This window comes from Chrysochloris asiatica, unplaced genomic scaffold (genome assembly GCF_000296735.1).
Source record: "Chrysochloris asiatica unplaced genomic scaffold, ChrAsi1.0 scaffold00039, whole genome shotgun sequence".
Lineage (NCBI taxonomy): Eukaryota > Metazoa > Chordata > Mammalia > Afrosoricida > Chrysochloridae > Chrysochloris > Chrysochloris asiatica.
In genome coordinates this window covers 5,669,412-5,693,820 of record NW_006408557.1, presented here as the reverse complement: position 1 = coordinate 5,693,820, position 24,409 = coordinate 5,669,412, and the positions used below count along the sequence as shown (strand labels likewise).

The following is a 24,409-nucleotide window of genomic DNA, read 5'->3' as shown; positions in this document are numbered from 1 at the left end:
GCATTAACCCACAGTGCCACATCTACAGTGCCACACCAGGACTCCAAAACTTGTACTAGAATCCAAGAATGACCCCAACTTGGACTCTCGTCATTATGCTTCTTTCTTTCTAACAGACTATTATTTGAGTGTCTTTTCCACACAAAATTTAATTGCTTTTCTTTTATTCTGTTCTTGGGAAGAGCTTTCTCAAGTCATTTCTATGAGGAGTCCTTATAAATTAACATCTATTAAGGAATTCTTTAATTGAGTAGGTTGCTCCTTTTTTTCAGGAAGAATGAGGAAAAAATGTTTTGCCTTACCTGTTTTCTTTCAGGCAATAAGTTCTTTATTGCTAAATGGGACATACTTGCCATAGAGAAGATGGAAAGTACAACATTTTCAGTATAGATAAAGGGAAAACAATTAGATAAACTCTAGCAACTGGGTTGTTATTCAGACATGAGTTTGTCTAGCTGCTGTTTACGCATTTCTAGACCTGACTTCACTGTTATCCTCTCCTGAACTAACAAGGTTTGAAATGACTGGAAATGGTATGAATTCAATTCCACTCATTTTAAAATTTAAGCATATGAAGCCTGTTTATAGGTGGACATGTGATTACAAGCATGTAAGTAGGTATCATAATTGAAAATGGCTAAACCAATTTAAAATACCTTTGAAAGCTCTGAAAAGCTTTTCCTTCCCTTTTTTTTTTTTTTTTTGGTACCATTCTAAAGCATATCCAACTTAGAACTTAAGTTTGCTTCACAAAACATTATCATAGGAACATTCAGTAACTGGTTAGATATATCTATTCTAACCATTTGTTTATGTCATCATTAAGGAATATTTATAATCCCCTACAGCTAAACACTAAATGAAATTGATTTTGGAGCAATAGTTTGAAGAATGAGAAATTACTTTCTAGATAGATTTTGAATCTAAATTGGGTTGTTATTCAGATATAACAATATGTGAACAGTATGTGAAAATGTGATCAGGACTGAATCAACACAGCTTGGGTTTTTATTTTTCTTAATGGAAGATTAAATTTCTCTCCTTTAGATTTATAGTCAAACTTTGTGATTCTTATGGCTTTCAATACTCACTGTTCCAACTCATAGCAACCCTGAAAGACTGAGTAAAGTTTCTGAGACTTGAACCTTAAGAATTCTAAGACTGTAAATCTTGAAAGGGGCAGACAGACTTATCTTTCTCCTGAGGAATTGCTGGTGGTTTGAACCACTGAATTTGTGATTAGCAGGCCAACATTTAACCCATTGTGTTACCAAGGCTCTAATATAGTTTTTTAAATGTTTATTGTGAATTATGTGATCGTTTATATGGAAGAACATTAGCTTTACATTCATCCTATCTTATATCCTTTCATTGCCATGGTTACAATCCCCTCCATGCATCATCAACCAACCACAGGGTATAACCTGCAAGACTTCTAGCCACTCCAGGCTGGTCTGCTTGTCCTTTCAAGTGGAAATTTCCCACCTCAGAAGATTCTGGATGTAGTTCAGGATTCCACCTATGGTCTTATGTAATGCAGAGGCTCCGCAGGAAGCCTCCTTCACTGGGCACGTTGTAGCCCCATTTTAGGTATTCCACTCAGTTACAGGCAGAAGATGGACTTACAAGTTTTCTATGGTGATATTTCTGGATATTCCTTTCTCTCACCCTCCAGTGTCTATTTTATAATGATAAGCCAGGGAAACCAAGATTCAAAAGACAGCCTAGCATCTTAACATTATTTCTCCCTTTCCCCCATTTCAACCATGTCTCAATCTTGTATCCCAGAGCCCTGTTGTTCTAAGGTTGTGCATACACCATTATTTACCTCTGTCCCACTTAGCCCATGCAAACCTGCTTATTGTTTTCCCATCTGCTTTTGTTCTTCCATTCCCCTCCCCCTTCTTGTGTCTTGCCCCCCTTACTAACACCCAAACGATCCTGTATCTACTCCCTACCCTGTGCTCCAGCTTCTTCTCCCCACTTAGCCCACTCCCCACATCCTGGTAACCAGCAAAGAATTCCCCCCCTCCCTTTAGCATGGGTTCTTTTCAAGAAAATGGAATTTGCAGTTAACTGTGATGCTAACTCAGAAAGCACTCCCCTTGGGTCTTTCTGCTTCACTGTCTGGGCTCACAGTGTGTGAAGGTCCTATGCCCACAGATCCATGTTTTCTTTCTGTTAAATGTTTGCCCCTAGAGGAAGGCAGAAAAGTCAAAGGGCTGGGGTTTCCTCAAATGGATCAAAGGTAATTAAGAGAAAATAATGTATCTCTTTACTTTATACCAGTCATTGTGTGTGTGGTGGGCAGAGTTTTGGCCCTTAAGGTGTCTGCCACTCCTGTGGTATGTTCCATTATATGATGAAAGGACTGTGTTGATATAATTAAGGTTACTACTAATCAGCTGACTTTAAGAGAGGAAAGCTATCTTGGATCACCCTAGTAAATCTAATAAAGTCATAAAATAAGCACATGGTGGTGGTGGTGGTTATGTGCCAAGGAATCGGAACCGACTCACAGTGACCCTGTTCAGGGTTTCCAAGGCTGTAAATCTTTACGGGAGCAGAAAGCCTCATCTTTCTCCCGCGGAACAGCAAAAAATGAAAGCAGTTGTAGGGATCATACTGGCAAAAAGAACTAGGAGACAGTGAGTTTATGTTAATGGGGGGGAGGTAACAATTCAGGAAAAGGAGGGTGAGAATGGTTACCCAGCTTGAAGAATGTAATTAAGGTCTCTGAATTGTACATGCAGAAATTGTTGAGTGGACGTTTGTTCTGCTATGTGTATTCTCAACAACAAAAATAGAAATAAAAAATAATAATACTTTAAAAAGAGAGATTCTAGTCGTTTAGAAGATCCTGTGGAGCACAGTTCTACTTTGCATCATAGTAGTGGGTATAGGGTGGCCATGGGTCAGAGTTGATTCAAGGATTGTGGGTTTGGTTGGTTGTTTTTCTTGTAACTTGATACAATTTAAGTCCTCTTGTAGCTTTTAAATTCTTTTAAAATCCTTTACTTATTTTTATTCAGTTTCTCTAGAACGTTATCAGTTCAAACCTCAGAAAAACATCAGGCTTTCTATGCAATATATATTAGAAAATATATATAAATAATGTTTTTGAAATAATAATAATAATAAAAAAGCTGTTTCGTTAACTCTAACTCATGGGGACACTCTGTGTAACAGAGTAGAACTGTACTCCATAAGATATTCATGGGCTGATTTTTTTTTTTTTTTTAATAGATCACCAGGTTTTTCTTCCAAGGGCCTCTGAGTAGACTCAAGTTTCTCACCTTTCAATTAGCAGCTAGTAGAATCGGGCTGCGAACCTTAAGGTCAGTGGTTCGAAACTACCAGCTGCTCTGCGGGAGAAAGATCAGGCTTTCTACTCCCGTAAAGATTTACACCCTCGGAAACCCTGTACAGGGTCGCTATGGGTCGAAACCGACTCGACGGCACTTAACAACAACAACAACAACATTAACCACTTATACCACTGATTCTAGTTGTTCTTATGTTAATTCTAACTCATGGTGGCGCTATGTGTGTCAGAGTAGAACTGTGCTCCATAGGGTTTCCAATGGCTGACTTTTTGGAAGTAGATCCCCAGGTCTTTCTTCCAAGTCTCCTCCAGGTGGACTCAAACATCCAGCCTTTAAGCTAGCAGTCAAATGTATTGCTGTTGTTAGCTTCTGTGGGAGCCACTTTCAACTTTCAGAAACATCATCAGGCTTCACTTCTGTGGGACCTCTGAATGGGTTTAAATCATCAGCCTTTCTAGTGTGCCACTAGGGGATTCCCCAAGCATATGTGTTATTGTTGTTAAGTGCCATGGAGTCAGTTCTGATCATAGCTACTCTGTATTGGGTTTCCAAGGCTCTAACTTCAAAGGAGAAGAAAGCATTTTAGAGCCCTGAAAAGGAAGAGGAAGTCAGAGGGATTTGAAGCTTGGAAAGATCTGATGTGCTATTACTGGTTTGAATGGAGGAAGCCATGTGGGAAAAAAAATATGCAGCAACTCCAAGAACAGAGCACAAACCCTGGCTGACAGTCAGCAAAGAAACAGGAACCTCAGTCCTATAAAAGCAAGCAACCAAATTCCCCCAACAGCTTGCATGAACTTGGATGTAAATTCTTCCTCAGAGTCTCCAGATAAGAGCCAAATCCTTTAATTTTAGCCCAGTGAGGCACTAACCAGAGAGTCCAGCCACCCTGTGTTTGACTTATAAGCTACAAAAACCATGAGATAATAAACTTGTTTTGTTTCAAACTTCTATGTTTGCTATAGTTATGCAACAATAGAAAAGTATATAATGCTAACTATACTATGGAGTCCTGGTGTGGTGCTGTGGGTTAATGTGTCAGATTGCAAAGTCGTTTGAACTGCAAAGTTGGCAGTTTAGGCTCACCACCTGCTCCTTGAAAATCCTATGCAGGATCACTATGGGTCAGAACTGACTCGACAGCACTTCATAACAACAACTATACTATATTATACTATGCTGTACACTATTTGATCCCAGGATCTAATTCCTACTAGGTAAGGTATGGTGTTGGAGAAGAATATTGAAAGTGCCATGGACTGCCAAAAGAACCAACAGATCTGTGTTGGAAGAAGTGCAGCCAGAGTGCTCCTTGGAGGCCAGGATGGCCAAACTTCGTCTCTTATACTTTGGACATATTGTCAGGAAGGACCAGTCGCTGGAGAAGGATATCATGTTTTGTAAGGTGGAGGGTCAGAGAAAAAAAGGAAGAACACCCCCGCCCCCCAACAAGATGGATTGGCAAAGTGGCAGCATCAATGGGCTCAAGCGTGGCAACAGTAGTGAGGTTGGCCCAGGATTGGACAGTGTTTCATTCTGCTGTGCATAAGTCGCTATGAGTCGATACTGACTCGATAGTACCTAACAACAACAACAACAAGGTACTAACCTACCTAAGATTGCATAGCTGGCAAGGGGCAAAGCTAGAACCACATCAAGGTTGATTGACTCAAGGGCTACTCCCCTGCATCATGGTTTCTATTAACATTTGTGCTGAATGCTTCTCTTTTTGGAGGCATGTCCCATACCTTGAGGATGTTTAGCAGTAATTTTGACCTTTGCCAATAGATGTCAGTATCACCCCCAGCTGTGACAACAAAAATGGTATCTACATATTGCCAAATGTCCCTTAGGGACAAAATAGGATAGGCTGAGTGCAAAACTGATGTTCTCCCATGTAAACTATCACCCAATTCACAATAAAAGCTTTTTAAAAAAATGAGATCAGACTAGGACAGTGTAGGGGATGGCAGAGCTCAGTGTATCGTACACCTTACCTGACTTAAAATCATTCAGTAACCCCTTGTTGTGTCCCAATGAATGCCTCTTGGTCTATGTACAGATTCCTCATGAGCATAATCAAGTGTTCTGGAATATACATTCTACTGTGGTTTTCTTGAAACTCCATCTCAGATCAGCTTCTCTCATTGCCTAATCCAACTTCACTTCTTCACTTTTAACTCCTTAACTCCAACAATCCTTCTTCACTTTCTTAATTCATCAAAAAACTTCCTGTATGTAACAGCCCACCTCAAATTCTGTTTTCAGGAAATCCAAGCTACCACTTTGTTTTACTTTTTCATAAAGGAATTACATCTTTTAGCTTTGATTCTAAAATGAAAATTATGCTTAGTTAAAATTAACTTTGGAAAATTTCTTAGGAAATTAGCTATACCATTTCTCAATGTATCACAAAGAGTGAACATTTCCTTCTACATTGGAATCTGGTCCTATCTCTTTGGCCACAGAGACGAAGTTGTTGGGAAGATTTTGTGCCAAATGTAAGATCTTTAATTGCTAGCATCTCTTACCCAGAAAGATGAGCCCTGTGAGAGTCATGGGAAAACAGAGAACAATTGCATACTCTGCTAACTTGAGCAGACTGGTAAGCAAAAGTCCCCACACTCTCTACTTGTACTTTTTTTTATTCACAGTTGAGCTTGTTCAATTCATGTATTAAATAAACATACTATGTAACTTCACTGTACTTATTTTTTAATACCTAAATTATTTATGAATAAGAAATTTTTAAGTCACAAATTAATGAACAATATCAATCTTTATCTAGTTTTTAAATGTAAATCATACTTAGTATTTAGAGGAGTTGTGGGTTTTATTACCATGTTGTGGTGCTGTCGGATCAGCACTGGACTATGAACCACAAGGTTTGCAACTGAAATCCACTAGCTGCTATTCAGACTCTCGATACAGGGTCACTATGAGTCAGAATCTACTTGATGACACTTAACAACAATATCAATTGTAGCGGTATGATCCTATGTTGCTGTTAGTTGCCATTGAATTGGCTCTGACTCGTGGCAACTTTATGTATAACAAAATGTAATGTTGCTTGCTCCTGCATCATCTTCATGATCATTGGAATGTTTAAGTGTATTGTTTCAGCTAGTGTGTTAATTCATCACCTCAAGGGTTTATCTTATTTTTCATTAGCCCTCTACTGTCCCAAACATGATGTAGTTTTCCAGACCCTGTTCTCTCCTAGTCACTTATCTTTTTATTGTATCTATTATGTCTCAACTAGAATGCTCCTTGGAAACCAGGATGATGTCATTTTTTCTCTAACACTGTGAACATATTGTCATGAGGGATCAGTTCCTGGAGAAGGATATCATGCTAGGTAAAGTGGAAGGTCAATGAAAAAGAGGCAGACCATCAATGAGATGGATTGGCCCAATGTCAACAGCAATGGGCTCAAGTCCATTGTGAGGATGGCACAGGACTGGCCAGTGTTTTGTTGTGTTGTGCATAAGGATGTTGTGAGTCAGAATTGATTGACTCAACGGCACCTAAAAACAATCTAACAATTGTGTCTTAATGGTAAAATTACACTTTAATGCTTCAAGGGGATGGGATAGATCAATTTTCCTCTGAACTCTTTCTGCTCTATTATGCTCTCTGTGCAGAGGAAAGGAGAAATCTTATTTATGGAATACAAATCAGTGATTCAGCGGTGAGATCCCTTACAAACTATGTGACTTTTGGTAAGTCACAAACTTCCTTTTCCTCATCTATAAATTAAGGATCTTGTAGTAGCTAACTCATAGGGAATGTGTGAGTTTTATGGATGATGCATATTAAGGCATTGGATTGTATTATTGTAGTAGTTGCTCCTGATACTGGTCCTATCTTCTCAGCCGATCTCTGAGTTGCCCTGTGGCTGCTCTCTGCCTCTCTATCTGAGGGCTTCCTCTAGCATAAGGAAGCTTCCTTAATCTATGCACAGGGTAGCTTAAAAATGCTAGGGATTTAACATCCCAATGAACTCAGCAGTGAGGAATGCCAAGGGATAACTAACTCAGTTATCTTGTCTCTTCTGGGACAACCATGAAACACCAATACAACACCTTGGAGGATCCCTAGCAGGATTGAGTCCTAGAGTTTTGCCCAGAGCGGGAGCCCACTAAAAGCTCTGTATTTGCTTTCCTCACTTGCTTTTTCTCACTTTATTTCCTTCTCTTGTGTTTCTTGGGATCACCTCCAAAACAAGTACCCACTTCTAAATGTTTGTCTCAGAGTCTTCTTTGAACAGAAATCCCAACTAAGACTGAAGCATTCAACAAGCTGAGGACCTGGTGGTTTGCAGTTTATTGTATGAATCCACCATACTTCTTAGAATTGTAATGTTGTTGTTAAGTGCCATCGAGTTGGTTCCAACTTATAGTAAGCCTGTATAGGGCTTCTGAGAAGCAGCTGGAGAGTTTGAAACGTCAACCTTGTGGTCTAATGTTTATCCTTTTGTTGTTGTTATTGTTACGTGCCATGGAGTTGGTTCTGACTCATAGCGATCCTGTACAGGGTTTCCAAGGCTGTAAATCTTTATGGGAGCAGAAAGCTTCCTCTTTATCCCACGGAACAGCTGGTAGTTTTGAACTGCTGACCTTGTGGTTCGCAGCCTGATTCGTAACCACTACGCTACCAGAGCTCCTATAGCTCCTATAGTGTTTACCCTATAGCACCACAAATAATAGTCTAGTAAAATTACTTAGGAAAGGAAAGAAATGCTTGTAAGTATTGGGTCTAATGTAACTTCCCTCAAAAAACTAAACTCAGGTTATTTTTAATAAAGTATTTTGCTTCCATATGACTCTTGTGATGCTCAGTAAACAATGTTGGTCCTTTATGGTTTTAAATGCATTTCATTTTAATACTCTATGTATTTCAGATGTGCAAATATCATTCTGCAGAACTATGGAACAAGTATTACCTTAGGTAAGTCTATTTTCTAATAAGTTTTCAAGTACTAGTAAAATTTATGGAGTTTTGATATATAGACTGTGAACCACAATTACTTTTGTTTCAGGATTTGTTGATACTTTTCTAGGTGAAGTTTATCAAATCTCACAGAGGCTTTGACAGAGAATATTTGTTCTTGACACTGAACCTGAGAAGATACTTTTAGATTTATAATTTAAGATCAGTACTAATTTATTTGAAGGAGCTCTGGTAGCGTAGTGGTTACGAATTGGGCTGCGAACCTTAAGGTCAGCGGTTCGAAACTACCAGCTGCTCCGCGGGAGAAAGATGAGGCTTTCTACTCCCGTAAAGATTTACACCCTCGGAAACCCTGTACAGGATCGCTATGAGCGGACCCGACTCAACGGCACTTAACAACAACAACAACAATTAATTTATTTATTACATCTTATCATTAATTTAGCTACCAAAGTTTTCCAAACACGGGTCTTGCTTAGGTGGCAGTACATTGACTATGAATATGAAAAACAGAGTCTTTTTGACTTTGTAGTTGTTGCTGATAAGTGCCTTCGAGTCAGTTCTGACTCATAGTGATCCTGTATAGGGCTTCCAAGGAGCAGCTAGTGGGTTTGAACCGTCCACCTTGCCGTTAGCAGCCCAATGCTTATTCTACAGCATCACCCCAGGACTCCCCTATTGGACTTCAGAAATTAAAAAACTGTTGTTCATGGGATTCTTAGCAACAAGATTTGAAAAGTAATGGAATGTTAATTGATTTTCTTTACCCACAATTAAGACTGTATCTAAAGGAGAAAACAGAAAATAAACTATACTTCTGTTTTATAATGATTGTTCTTTCTATAATAGGGATAAAAATGTAAGATGATAAGAATAATACTATTGCATGAATTAAAACACTGAGGAAAATTTGTTAATAAACCATTCACTTAACTGTCATTTGTTGAGCATCTACTATGTGCCCAGAAGTGCATTATGCAAAGTTATTATAAAAATATGGCACAATTTTCTATTTTAAGAATTTAAATTGTTACTTAGCATTCTATTATGCCTTGTAGGAGACGGACATGAAGAATCAAGAGAACACCTACAAAACAGTCTATATCAGAATATATTTACTTAAGTATTACCTTACACCTTGATGAACAAAGATAAACATAGTTAAACTAGCGCTTTAGTGATCCATATAAAAAATAACTAGTAGTTCCCAAGAGTTTCTCTCAACTAAACAATGCCTTTTTTGTTACATTTTCTTGTTAGTTCTGTTTCTCAACTCAAGCCTTTTAAGACTCTCTTCATTTGTCCCAGTTTCTTCCACACATTTCTTGGGGTAATGGCCAGGGAAATGGAGAAGCAAAACCATAAATAAAAGGGAAGCAATTGACCATATAGGGCAACACCATGAGAACAGAAATGAAGGAAAACCTGTATCTCAATGGTGCTGGAATGGTCTTTGGCTACTGAATTCACAGGTAACACAGACAGTATCCTTGTTCAGCTGAATGTCCAAGGATATTCCTTATAAACTTAAACTAAACAAATAAGGCCAAGACTGTTAGCACACATTAAAACAGCTTCTCCCTTATGTAGTAGTGCCAGTGTCTGCAAAAGTCCTTTCAAGAGTGCTTGGCATTGGCTGTAAGCACAAGCAGCTTGGATCTTACTAGTAAAGCAAAGACAAAGTGGCTTCTCAGATTGGAAATTCTACTTCCGGGAATGTTTATTTCTCAGAGTTGAGAAGTTATTGGAAAATTGCATGTGGCTTATCAGTTGGTGATTTTCTGGAGAACCAGTTTCATCTGTATACCTAATTGAAGCTCATATTAAACCTAGTCAAAATGTTCACATAAGCCCCACAGAATGCGTTTCCAGATTCTATTAGCTCAAAGGGTATCCCCTGTGTAAATCTCCAATTCAAACATCTGATCCTATTTACATTCATTTTTCTCTAAACATCTGACCCTGTTTACATTAGTTTTTAACAAGTTTTTCTTGTTGGTTATTCTACCTTCAATGTATAGAGATCAACTTGCCAGAATTAATTAATTTGCTACTTACTGGATTGAATCAGAGAAACTAGAATTACCCAACTGTATAGGTATCTAGGAATATGGGAATACCTAGAAAATTTGGAAGAGGGAGGATTTAATGATAACAAAGTTCTTATTCTGAAAAACAGGGAGTAGACATACTGAGAGAAGCATATTTGGAGAAAGATAAATATGGCTCAAGGAAAGTTGAATTTGAACTGCTAGGAAGAACATGAAATGGAATCTTGGGTCCAAGATCAGCACAAGACAATACACAGGGGCAGAGGGGCTGAGAAAAATCCTACAATAGTCATACACAGATACTAGAAAACCCTTTGATTGCTCTAGACTAATCACCTACTAGCCCAGCCATTTTCCCAGTTATGGGCATGGCAACCTCATCAAAGCATATAAATTAACCAGGAGCATCCTTCCAAGAAATAACTCATTAAATTTCGTACTCTCTTCCTATCCATGATAGGCCAAAGCATGCTCAGAAGCAGACAAAAGTCTTCATACATTAACAAAGGTGGTTATAGCCAGCAATGAGGTGATAGCCTTGTTTCCTCTTTTTCCAGCCCAATAAAGAAGTGTGGGGTTATTTCTGATGTGCAAAACAGAGAAGCAGAATCCCTGATGCCACTCTGCCAACGATCCATTTGGCCTATCATAATACACTGAATTCTCTTGCTTCAAAATTCCCTGGGCATCCACTCTATAACCCCATCAGTGGGCTCAGATGTGACAACAGATATTGGAAGGCAGGTTTTAAGGAAACTCACCCTGGGGTCTCTCTCCAGTTGTTGCTTATGGTGCAGGCTGCGTCTCCTTTTGGCCTTTGCAAGGCCATTGTGGTAAAAGTGGTACAGGCCTTCCGTAAAGGGTAGCTGTGGATAGAAGCAAAACAGATACAAGGTATGGTTAGCTTCTGGAGATAGTCCTGGGGCAGGGACATCAAAGGTGATATTGCATACAGAGACTTCCATCAGGTGTTGATATATGTGAAAAGGCCACTAGCAAACCTCTGCTCAGATATGGCTCTCTATTTCTATTTCTAGCCCATCTCCTTGCCTTTGCTTATACTGTATCTGTCTCCCATCTACTACCCAAATACCTCCTATTATTTCCTTTACTTATCTAGTTTCCACTCATCCTTTGGTAACCTGCTCCTCCTACAAGGGACCTTGCATTCTCTTCTGTTGGACTTCTGTTTATTCTGGTTGCTCTAAAATTGTACTTCAACCTAGTCTTGTCTTCACAGATGCATTTCTATACTGTGTCTTGGACTTCCTCTTTCACTCCCTGGTAACTTTTATCATGCCGGAGATAGCACAATCATCTAAATCTAGTAAGTACCTGTTGGATAACTGTGTATCTACCTTTTTATTCCAAGGAGCCTTAGAATTAGATGAGTGTCACAGTCAGTTATATAAGCCACAATAATAATCTGGAGTCCAAAATCAGCACAAGAAAATACACAGTAGACAACAGGGCTGAGAAAGTCCCATGACCATAGTTATACACAGGCACTGAGAAAACCGCTGATTGGTCTAAGCTGATCACCAACTGGCCCATCTATTTCCCCATCTATGGGCATGACAACCTCACCACAGCATGTGAATTAACCAGGAGGATCCTTCCAAAAAACGACTCATTAAATGTCTTATTATCTTCCTATCCATGATAGGTCAAAACATATTCACAAGCAGATACAAGTCTGTACACATTAACTACAGAGAATATAGCCAGCAATGGGATGATATCCCTGTTTTCTTCTTTGTGCTCAAAGTGTCTAAGAAACTTGGAGAACCTAAAAAGGACTATTATTTTTCCCATGATTCGAGATGACTTGGTGAAAAGAATCTTGGCATGGGTGTCAGTGACCTGGATGGTATTCCTGTCTGTTATTGTCTCAGCAATGTGATCATGGACAGTCCACTTCCCTTCTGGTCCTCCTTTTCCTTTTTCTGTATAAAGCAAAAACCTCACAGTTTCTTTTCAGCTCTCTGCCCAATTGACACTTGTTTTCAAATTTGTGAAGATATGCTGTTGGCACTTCATGTCCTGATCAGTGAATTTAATTGAATCCTTGAAATTTGTGTGTGTAGATGTAAATTTCTGGAGAACTCTCAAAATGGTCCCTCAGTCAAAACATGTTTCACAACTCTAAGTGTTTGCTCTTAAAGCCTTTAGAGATATACACAATAACTTGAAAAAGGCAGAGTGGCTATACCAATAGCACACAAAACTTATTTTAAGACAAAAAATGTTGCTAGAGACAAAGAAGAACATGTTATGATTGGAACATGGCCAATCAATAAAAAGACCTAAGAATTATAAATACATACACAAATAGCAACAAAGCCCCAAATGCATGAAACAAAATGGGCCAAATTGAAGAAAGAACTAAGCAATTAATCAATAATTATTAAATACTTCAATATTCACTTTTACTAATGGATCAAACAAATAGGCAGATGATTAAAAAGGAATTGAAGATTTAACACTTAATAGATATCTATGGAACATTCATTAAATAACATAAAAGTACACATTCGTTTCAAGTGCACATAAAATATTCTCCAAGATAGAACCTATGTTAGGCCAAAAACAGGTCTCAGTTAATTTAAAAGGAGAAAAAAATAGTACAAAGTATAATATCTGACTCAAATACTTAATAACATTAGAAACCCATAACAGAAAAAAAAAATGGGACATTCACAAATTTGTGAAAATTAACAACACCTTCTTAAATAATCAAATGGTCAAAGTAAAAATCACAAGTGAGATTAGAAGATACTTTAAGATTAATGAAAATGAAAACACAACATCTCGAAACTTATGGGATGCAGCTACAGTGGGCTTAGAAGGAAATTCATAGTTGTAAATGCTCAGTAATAGAATAAGAAATGCGTCAAATCAGTAACCTAATACTGTATCTTATGAAACTAGAAAAAGAAAATAAAATCTAAAGTAGGCAAATTAAAGAAATAATGAACATTAGAATTGAAATAAATGAAAAAAAATTGGAAAAATAGAGGAAAGTCAACAAGCCTTCAGCTAATGTTGACTAAAGGAAACACAGAGGTGACTCAAATGAGCAAAATTAGTAATAAAGAGAGGCATAGTTACTAGCCTAGAAAAATCAAAGGTTTGAAAGCAAGACTATAACAGTCCCTGGAGAAGAGCATCATGCTTGGTGAAATAGACGGCCAATGAAAAAGAGGAAGGACCTCAATGAGACGAACTGACACAGTGACTGCAGCAATGATTGGCAGTATGGCACAGGACTAGTAAGTACTTTGTTCTGATGTATACAGAGTCACTATGAGTCAGAAGTGACTTGATAGCACCAAACAAAATCATGAGCAAATGTTTATCAACAATTAGATTATCTTCCACTAGATAGAAAATTCTTAGAAAGACACAAACTTCAGAAATTGACTCAAGAAGTAATAGAAAACATGAATATACCTATCACACACATTATCAGAAGTGAATTACTTCCACAAAATAAAGTCCAGATTCAGATAACTTGAGTGAATTCTTTTAAATATCCACTATTAAGAAATATCTCCAGAATATAGAAGAGAAAGAGGCACCTCCAATTAATTCTATGAGGCCAATGTTACCCTTAAACAAACAATCCAGGTAAATATATCCCAGAAAAAGAAAACTACAGACCAATATCTCTTACAAACATCCTCAACAAAATATATCAAATGGAAAATAACAACATGCAAAATGGATTATACACCATGATCAAATGGAATTTATACTGGGAATGTAAGTTTTTAACATCAGAAAATCCACTAATGTAACACTATGCCAATAAAAAAAAAAGAAGGTACATGATATCTCAATAAATGCAGAAAAGTATTAAACAAAATCCCAAATTATTTTACATTTTGGCCATTTCAAATAAAAAACATTCAACAAATAAGAGGACATTTCCTCAAACTGATAAATGCTATCTATGAAAAAACCCACAGCTAACATCATACTTAATGATGAAAGACTGAATATTTACTCCCTGTCCTGGTGTGGCACTGTGGGCTAATGCGCCAGACTGCAAAGTCATTTGAACCACAGTTGCTCCTTGGAAACCCTATACAGGGTCACTATGGGTCGGAATTGACTCAATGACACTTACCAACTAACAACAAGATAGCAAAGATGACTGCTTTTGCTACTTGTATTCAACAGTATACTGGAAGGGGTATAGGCAGGCAATTGGGCAAGATCTAGATTGTAATGGAAGAAGTAAAATTATCTTTATTCACAGCTGACATGGTCTTGTATATATTGAAATTACTAAGGAATTCACACTCACACACATTATCAGAACTAATGAATGAGTTCTGCAAGGTTGCAGGATATAAGATTAAAATATAAAAATCAATTGTATTTCTATATAATCCAAAATTAGAATGAAACAATTTCATTTACAATAATATGAAAATAATAAAAAGTTTGGGAATAAAATCAACCAAGTAAGTGTAAGATTGTACACAGAAAAGTACAATACATAATTGAAAAGAATTTAAAAAGATATAAATAAATGGAAAAATATGCTATCTTCATACATTTTTGAAAAAATGGCAGTACTTCCCAAATTAATTTACAGATTCTATACAATTTCTTTAGAAATCCTAGCTGCTGTTTTGCTTATCATAAAATTCATATGGAAAGGCAAAGGATCAAAACAGCCAATATAACCTTAAAAAGCAAAAAATAAACTTGAGACACTCACACTTTCCAATGAAAAAATTTACTCTAAACTTACAGAAATCAAGAAAGTATGGTTCTGGCATATGTTTCTGACTTATGGAATAAAGCTGAGAATCAGAAATAATTCGTAATAACCAATGTATGGCCAGAAACCATGGTAACTCTGTAGCATATGCACTAGACTGTGAACCATAAAGTCGGCACTTCCAGTCCACCAGTGACTCTGAGGGAAAAAAAAAATGAGGCTTTTGCAAAGACTTACAGCCTCAAAACCTAACAAATGGTTCTGTGGCAATTGAATATCTACAAAGAAAAGAATGAGCTTAGACTTATAAAAATTAACTAAAGATAAATTGTAAATTCAGCCATAAGTTTATTATACTTAGAAGAAAATACAGTAGTAAATGCTCATGACTTTGGTTAAGGCAGAGATTTCTTAGATATATTACCAAAGGCATAAGCGACAAGACCAAAAAACAAAAACAGAAACATAAATTGTACTTCATGAAAATTAAAATGAAAAAAACATTTGTACTTTGAGAAAATAAAAAGAAAAACCACCATTTGGGAGAAATTATTTTAAAATCACATTTTGGATAAGGGACCTGTTTCTAGAATATACAAACTCTTATATATATCATAGATAGATTAGATAGGTAGGTAGGTAGGTAGATAGATAGAAAGTAGGTGCATAGATTATTAGAGAGATAGATGGCTAGATGGATGTTGGTAGATATATACATATAGATATATTTGAAGTTTTATAACTCAACAATAAAAAGTCAAATCAATGTGATTGTATTGTGGTATTGGTGAAGAATATTGAAAGTTCCACGGACTGACAAAAGAACAAACAAATGTTTCTTGGAAGAGGTACAGCCAAAATGCTCTTTGGAAGAAAGAAAGATGAGACTTCATCTCATTTACTTTGGATATTGTCAGAAAGGACCAGTTTCTTTTATCTACTTGATAAAAGAGAGGGTCAGCAAAAAAAGAAAACCTTCAATGAGATGGATTGACAGAGTGGCAGCAATAGACTCAAACAAAACAATTGTGAGGATGGCTCAGGACCAAGCAGTGTTTAGTTTTGTTGGACATAGGGTCACTATGAGTTGGAGTTGGCTCAATGGCACCTAATAGCAACAGCAACCTGGTTATTGATAACACACTGGGAAAATCTGCTTCAAAAAAACCACTTTAAAGTATTAAAAATCAAAGATGCTACTTTGAGGATTAGGGTGCACCTGATCTAAGTCAATTGCCTCACATACACGGAAAAGCTGGACAATGAATATGGAAGACCAGAGAAGAATTGATGCATTTGAATTATGGTGTTGGTCAGAAATATAGAATATATCATGGATTGCCAAAAGAATGAACATATCCATTTTGGAAGAAGGAAGTACATCCAGAATGTACTTTAGAAACCAGGATGACAAGACTTCATCTCACATATTTTGGACATGTTTTCAGGAGGGACCAGTTCTTGGAGAAGGACATCATGCTTGGTTCAGTGGCAAAGATACAGAACCTCATTGAGCCAGACTAACACCATGGTTATGTTCTTTTTTCTTCCTACTTTTTCCTGCCTAATTCACAACCAAGATCTTTATTTCTGTAATGGTACATGTTTATATCAATTGCACAAAGTAATTTTCATTTTTCTCATGGGTTTATAAACATATTAAATGTAGTAGACTTAGAACCCCTGTTCTTTCTGTTCCATACTTATTGCAGTTTGTATTTCCAAGCTCATAAGGGATTGCTTAGGAGCTCTGGTAGCATAGTGGTTACGAGTCGGGCAGCGAACCACAAGGTCAGCAGTTCGAAACTACCAGCTGATCCGCGGGAGAAAGATGAGGCTTTCTGCTCCCAGAAAGATTTACAGCCTTGGAAACCCTGTTCAGGATTGCTATGGGTCAGAACCGACTCAACGGCACTTAACAACAACAACAAGGGATTGCTTATGATCAGTAGCCTATCAGTAATGGTCTCTGTAAAATGTCAGTAACCTGCAGAATCTATTCCTGTCAGTAAAATGCAGTCCCCAAAAGGAGCTGACAAGCAACTATCAGCTTAATTAGCTTTCAATATTCAATATGTTGTTTTGTTTCCTAGCTTTTATTCTTTAAACCTCTTGACAGTAGTTCCTTTAAAAAAATAAAATGATAAGAATCTTTATATGTATAATTATATAGCATAATTCTGATATGTAGAACTCAACAGGCTTCAAAACTGGACTCCAAACTAAAATTGACTGGGGGTCGTATGAACCAGCACAATGGACAGATGCAAAGAAGGCAACTGGAAGAAAAGCTTATGTCTAAACTGAGGAATGGGAATCAACTCTTTGTGGATTCTGGTCCCTTTTGAGAATCTGCAATAAGTAATAGACTCTCCCAAGAACAAATAAATGCACCAATGTACAATATTTGATTTGGAATGGATTTCCAAAGGAAAACATTTACATGGCTGTCTGCCTCATTCTAAAGGAAAGCAGGCAATGGGTTCCATGAGAATCAAACTTGTTTTTTTTTTGTTTTTTTTTTTTTATCTGTTTGCAATTGTTTTCCCTATTGCTGGAAAAGGAAACTTGTGGATTCGGACAGGTCTGTTAGTTTGGAACCATAGTTACCAGTGGGAAATGGAAGCAAGAAACAAGGAAGAGAAGTAATGACAAGCATTGCTGAGGCATAGTGAGATGTCTAAAAACTGCAAGACTGAGTTAGCAGCATTATCATATTGTTACCCTGTCTGAACCTTCAAGCTGTGAATTCTCCTTCTACTTTTCTTTTCCTTCCTTCTGGAAGCACACATATTTTGTCTTATTTTTAAAAGGTGATAATATTAAAGAAGTGTGTGTGCTTAAATAAAGAAAACATTTGAAGATGTCCTAAATGTCTACAGTATGAAAACCATCTTATTAGGACACTTGGGTGTGTATGTGGAGACTTAAGACAGTTTTTCTTATTTGTATGATTAGCATTCTACTTAGGAAGCTGACAAATGTATTAGCATTACAGTATTGTACTACTTGTGTGGGAGGAAAGTACCTTATACCACTGCAGGTTACAAAGCATCTGTATTTCTCCTTCTCTCGTAGGGTGCTTTATAGACAAGAAGTCCTCTAACAGCCTCTCAGTTGCTTACAGGATATTGGCTATGAAGTCTACACTCCAAAAACAAGGGGCCAAAGGGGCCTTGAAAAATAACCAATGCCCGTAGGCTAGTTTTTATTAGGTCAGTCAGACAATTTATCTGTCAAGTGCCCAAAAGTAAGGTGTATAAGGAATCTCTGGCTAGTGCAAACACTTAACCCACTTGGTTAATGATCAAAAGGTTGGAGGTTCAGGTCCATCCCAAGGCATCTCAGAAGAGAGGCTTATTGATCTACTTCCCCCAAAATCAGCCATTAAAAAGCCTAAAGAGCACAGTTCTACACTGACACACATAGGATCCCCACAAGTTTGAATCAATTCAACTGTTGTTGTTGGGTACCCACTCATAGCAACCTTATGCAAAACAAAACGAAACTTTTCTGGGTCCTGTGCCAACCTCACAATTATTGCTATTCCTGAGTCCATTGGAGCTGCCACTGTGCCAATCCATCTCATTGGGAGCCTTCCTCTTTTACTCCAACTCTTCACTTTACCAAACACGATCTCCTTCTCCAGTGACTGGTACCTTCTAATAATACGTCCGAAACATGAGAGCTGAAGTCTGGCTATCCTGGCTTCCAAGGAACACTCTGGTTGTACTTCTTCTGACACAGATCTGTTTGTTCTTTTGGCGGTCCATGGTATTTTCAACATTCTCCACCAACACCACAGCTCTAAAACATCAGTTCTTCTATGGTCTTCCTTATACACTGTCCAACTTCCACATACAATGAAAATATCATGGTTTGGGTCAGGTATACCATAGTCCTCAAAGTGACATCTTTGTTCTTCAACACTTTAAAAAGGTCTTATGTAGCAGATTTGCCTAATAAAATATATCATTAGTTATTTATTATCTTGACTGCTGCTTCCATGAGTTTTGATGGTTGATCTCAGCAAAATGAAGTCTTTAACAATTTCAATCTTTTCTCCATTTACATGGATGTTGTTTTTTGGTCCTGTGGTGAGAATTTTTGTTTTCTTTACATTGAGATGCAACCCAAATGGAACACTGTGGTATTTGATATTCATCATTATTGTAAGTCCTCTTCACATTCAGCAAGCAAGGTTGTATCATCTGATTATCACAGGTTGTTAATGAGTCTTCCTCCTGTCCTGATGCTGCATTCTACTTCATATAATCCAGTTTCTCAGAATAGTTGCTCAGCATACAGAGTGAATAAATATGATGAAAGAATACAATCCTGGTGCACACCTTTGCTAACTTTAAACCATTCAGTGTTTCCTTGTTCTATTTTAAAAAACTGCCTCTTGATCTATGTAGAGGTTCCTCATGAACACAACTATGCATTCCAGAATACTCATTCTCCACAATGTTGTCCACATAGTTTGTCATGATCCATGCAATATAAAGCTTTATGTAGTCAATAAAGCATAGGTAAAAATATTTCTGGTATTCTCTGCTTTTAGCCAAAATCCATCTGACAGCAGCAATAACTCACTTCATGTCCTCTTCTGAATTTGACTCGAATCATGGAAATTCTCTGTTAATGTATGGTTGCAGTCATTTTTGTATTATCTTTAGTAAAACTTCACTCACATGGATTATCAATGATATTGTCCGATGAATTTTGCATTCCATTGGGTCACCTCTCTTTGGAATGGGTACAAATATGGATCTGCCAGTCAGTTGGCCAGGTAGTTGTCTTCTAACTTTCTTGGCATAGATGACTGACTGCCTGCAGTGTTACATCACTTTGTTGAAAGATTTCAATTTGTATTCTACCAATTCCTGGTGCCTTGTTTTTTGCCAATGGCTTCAGTACACCTTGGACTTCTTCCTTCAGGATCATTGGCTCTTGATCATATTATACCTCTTGAAATGACTGAACATCGACACTTTCTTTTTGGTACAGTGACTCATGTATTCCTTTCATCTTCTTGTGATGCTTTCTGTATCATTCAATAGTTTGTCCATAGGATTCAATACTGCAATTCGAGGCTTGAGGTTTTTTTTAGTTCCCTCAGCTTGAGAAATGATGAGTGTGTTCTTCCCTATAGGTTTGCTAACTCCAGGTCTTTACACATTTGTTTTCTCCAGCTTACCTTTGAAATTTTCTGTTCAGCTCTTGTACCTCCTCATTTCTTCCATTTGCTTTAGCATGTCTATGTTGGAGAGCAAGTTTCAGAGTCTCTTCTGACAGCCATTTTTGTCTTTTCCTTCTTTCTTTATTTTCTAAGTATAATTTTTATGCAGATTAGTTTTACTTTAGCCTTTAAGGGCTCAATTCTTTACATTGGTTTTGGTCATGGGACAGCACCTGCAGGTCTAAATCGGGGTGAGGGTGTTTGGTTCTTCTGAGCTTCATGAGAACGGTTCCTGATCACCTTGCTGTGAACGGCACAGCTCACACAATACTGTAGTTTCACATACAGCTTGGGAAGCACGTAGGCATTGAAGATACTTGCTTCAGAATATCCCTGAGGGCTGCAGCCTCTATTGTCATTGGGCATGCAGCGGGGGCAGTTCGTGCGGCAAATAGGCTGCATGTGACTGTGGCCCTTTTGGCACTACTGTTGTTTCTTTCTCCTTTTCTTTGTCATCTTGAAAACGAGGACCTGAGAGAGAGAGCTCTTTATTGTCTACTTAATGAGTTTTTGTTTTCTTCCTGTAAGATGTTATTGATGTTATCCCACAACTCTTCTAGTTTTCTGTCATTAGTGTCTAATGTATCAAATCTGTTCTTGAAGATGATCTCTAAATTCAAGTGGGATATATCCAAGGTTATATTTTGGCTCTCTTGGACTCATTTAATTATCTTCAGCTTCAGCCTGAACTTGCATATGAGCAATTGACGGTCTGTTCCACAGTCTGCCCCTGGCCTTGTTTTCACTGATGATATGGAGCTTTTTCACTGCCTCTTTCCACAGATGCAGTCAATTTGATTTTTCTGTATTCTATCTGCTGAGGTCCATGTGTATAGTCAGCTTTCATGTTATTTAAAAAAGGTATTTGCAATGAAGAAGTCATTGTGTTTTGCAAAATCTATCATGAGATCTCCAGCATCAATTTTATCACCAAGGCCATATTTTCCAACTAACGATCTTTCTTCTTTGCTTCACATCTTTGCATAACAATCACCAGTGATCATCAATACATCTTGATTGCATGTTTGATCAATTTTCGATGAAGAAATGTGTAGAATTCTTCAATTTCATTATTACTGTCTTTAATGGTTGGTGTATAAATTTGAATAATAGTGGTGTTAAATGGCCTTCCTTGTAGTCGTATGGATAGTATCCTATCACAAACAGAATCATACTTCAAGGCAGATCTTGATGATGAACTTGACACCAGTCCTCCTCAATTTGTCATTTCTGGTATAGTAAACTATGTGACTGTCAGATTCAAAATGGTTTTCTCAAAGGTGTTCACAATTCCCAGTCACATTCTTCCAAAGTCAAGAAAGCACCTAGAATGAAAAGATTCTGGGTCATGAGTCCCAAGGTCATGTGTTGTTGCTATTAGGGACCACTGAGCCACGTTATGTTCATAACATTGCCATGCCTGACTCCTGCCATATTGTCCAGGCCCTCATGATTTTTTTCCTTGGCCCAATGCTACCTGGCCTGCATTGCCAAAGGATCCAGCAATCATTCCTACCAACTGTATAGTCAACTTTCATGTTGTTTTAAAAAGTATTTGCAATGAAGAAGTCATTGTGTTTTGCAAAATACTATCATGAGATCTCCAGCATCAATTTTATCACCAAAGCCATATTTTTATCACCAAAGCGAATTTTATCACCAAAGCCTTTCCTTTCCAAGTTGGGAAGAGTGTGAAAGTGTGGATAGGGGACTGCCACCCAAGCAGACTGTTTTTGGAAAACTTTGATAGCTAAGATAATTTGAAGATGTAATAAACCAAAACTGAAATGAAATCATATATCTAAAAGTGTCTTCTCAGTAACAGTAGCAAGAACAAATATTCTCTGCCCAAACCCTGTACTGGGCACACACAGGCTTTTTCTGCATAGACAATTATTACAGCACTTTTAGCTCTAAGCAAATCTTTTCTTAGAGGCACCCTATTGCCAGTAACTTCCTACATGGAGACATCTCATTCTCTCTCTCTCTATGGGTCCCCAGACCACTGCTACTTGTATTGCTGCCACCATTTCACTACAGCTTGACTCTGCTATATTTGGTACAATTTCTTGCCATTTCACGTTGTCATCAATGTTACAGCTCTCTCTTCTGAGTCTAGGAGGTTCTCAGATCAGGGATGCTGGGTCCAAATGACATGATCTGCACCCAACTTCTTGATGCAGTGATTCCCCTAAACCTTTGTAGGATTGCTCCTTTTATCATTTTGCCAATTTATTATTATAAAATTACATACATACATACAGTCTCTCTCATTCACTAACCAAATATATTGGAAGATGATCAATAATAAAGGCATGCAGGAATGCTCTTGGTCTGAATCTTGAAGTGTACTTGGCTGTACAGATCTGAACTCTTCATAAATACAATGTAATGATGATTGCATTAACAATGTTATTGTTGGATCACTTTGAAAACAACACCTCCCTGACATGGAAAGTCTAATCAAGGAGCTTCCTGAAGTAAGAAACATTTAACTAAGAATTAACATTTTGATGTATTCTTCCTCATGATATTTTCATGTAAATGTTGGCCCTGATACAATGTCACATTCTTGAGCATTTGGATAATATTGCTTTGTTCTGTTAGTTTCTTTCTTTTTTAGTTTTTATTGTGAGGTTTACATGGGAGAACATCAGCCCTACAATCATCCTATCACATTTCATTTCATTTCAATGATTACAGTCCCCTCCATGCATCATCAAACAAGCTAATGGTACACCACACAGGACTGCTCCCCGGCCCCCAGCACACAGCCCTTCTCCCTCCCTGACCCCAGTGTCCCCAGCCGCTCCATCTGTCCACTTCATCCTCTCTCTGTCTCCATCCCTGGCATCACTGCCTCTCTGGGTAGGGTCCCACTCTCCCTTCTTCTCACTTGATGGTCCCAGGGACCTCCGCTCCTGGGCTGCAAAATCAATCACTCTCCTCTTTTTGTCAAAAAACATCTACCTCTTATATTTCCTAGTCTCATAATCAGTCCTGATGGCAATTATTCACTAGAATAATTATACCTTAAGAGTCTTATCCCCATTTCCTTTCGCCAGCCCGGTCCCAACAGATTGGAAATCATTCCGTGTAAGTGGTGATTCTACCTTTCCCTGCCCCGTCTGGAACTAGGCTCCCTCTTGAAAGCTTTTAAGTCAGTCACTTCTTGCCTTTATAGGCCCCCCATTTTGGACAGTCAATGTCTAAGTTGCCCATCCCTGTCAACCCTGTGTACTGAGGGGGTGGGAGTGGTCCTCGCTGTAAAGATTTGTTCCATTTTTTTGAGCTACTACATCCATGGAGGGCGGCAGTTAAACGATGTGTGAGAACTGTGCAGACCTGGTGGAGGTGTTAAAAGAAACCCAGACCACGGAGCAGCAGGGTGAGAGGTGTCTGCAGACCAGGTCGATGGGGAGACGCTGCCTAGTGGGAAGAGACTGCAGGGGCCAGCCAGGCTGTCCTACTTACCCCGGACCCTAGAGCACCTTCCTAGCCTAACTGTTGGATCTTGGCTTTGAGGCGGGATCAACCAACTTAGAGACCCACAAGTGCAGCCCAAAGAGTCTCACTACAACCCAGTTGCCCCTGCTGCGCTTCTGCCTCTTGATTGACATCCGAGGATGGAAATCCCGCCTTTGAGCCAGACTTAAGGGCCCTACCACAAGGAGATTCCTATTTAACAGCAACCACGCAACCACCACTCATCTGTCTGTCGTGCTGTGGTGGTTTGAATTGCTGTGATTCTGAGGGCTATGCCACTGGTATATTAAATAACTAGCAGGGTTACCCATGGTGGACAGGTTTCAGATGAGCTTCCATACAAAGACAGACTAGGAAGAAAGAGTGACAAACTACTTCCGAGTCACTAGTCACTGGAAACTCTATGAATAGCAGAGAAACACTGTCAGATACAGGAACGGAAGGTGGGAAGGCACTCAGAATGCGACTGGAGAAAAAAATGCCTCCTCAAAGTAGAGTTGACCAAGATGACCACGATGACATGAATAGAGTTAAATTCAGGGGAGAAATGCTCACAGAACCTTCATTTGCTAATGGGCCACAAATCAAAATGAAGAGAAACAGCTGTAAACATCCA

At 38.2% G+C, this 24,409-nt stretch overlaps 1 protein-coding gene across 2 annotated transcripts in view; it reads right to left on the bottom strand.

Annotated features, from left to right (window-relative positions):
* The window catches only part of PCSK2 (proprotein convertase subtilisin/kexin type 2), a 416,285-nt gene that overhangs the window by 332,857 nt on the left and 59,019 nt on the right, over nucleotides 1-24,409 (bottom strand). The window contains exon 2 of one of the 2 annotated variants that reach the window (XM_006860627.1): nucleotides 11,092-11,196. The exons of the other annotated variant lie outside the window; for it this stretch is intronic. Within the exon in view, the coding sequence (XP_006860689.1) occupies nucleotides 11,092-11,196 (105 nt within the window). The remainder of the gene's footprint in view (nucleotides 1-11,091; nucleotides 11,197-24,409) is intronic. 2 annotated transcript variants of the gene reach the window in all.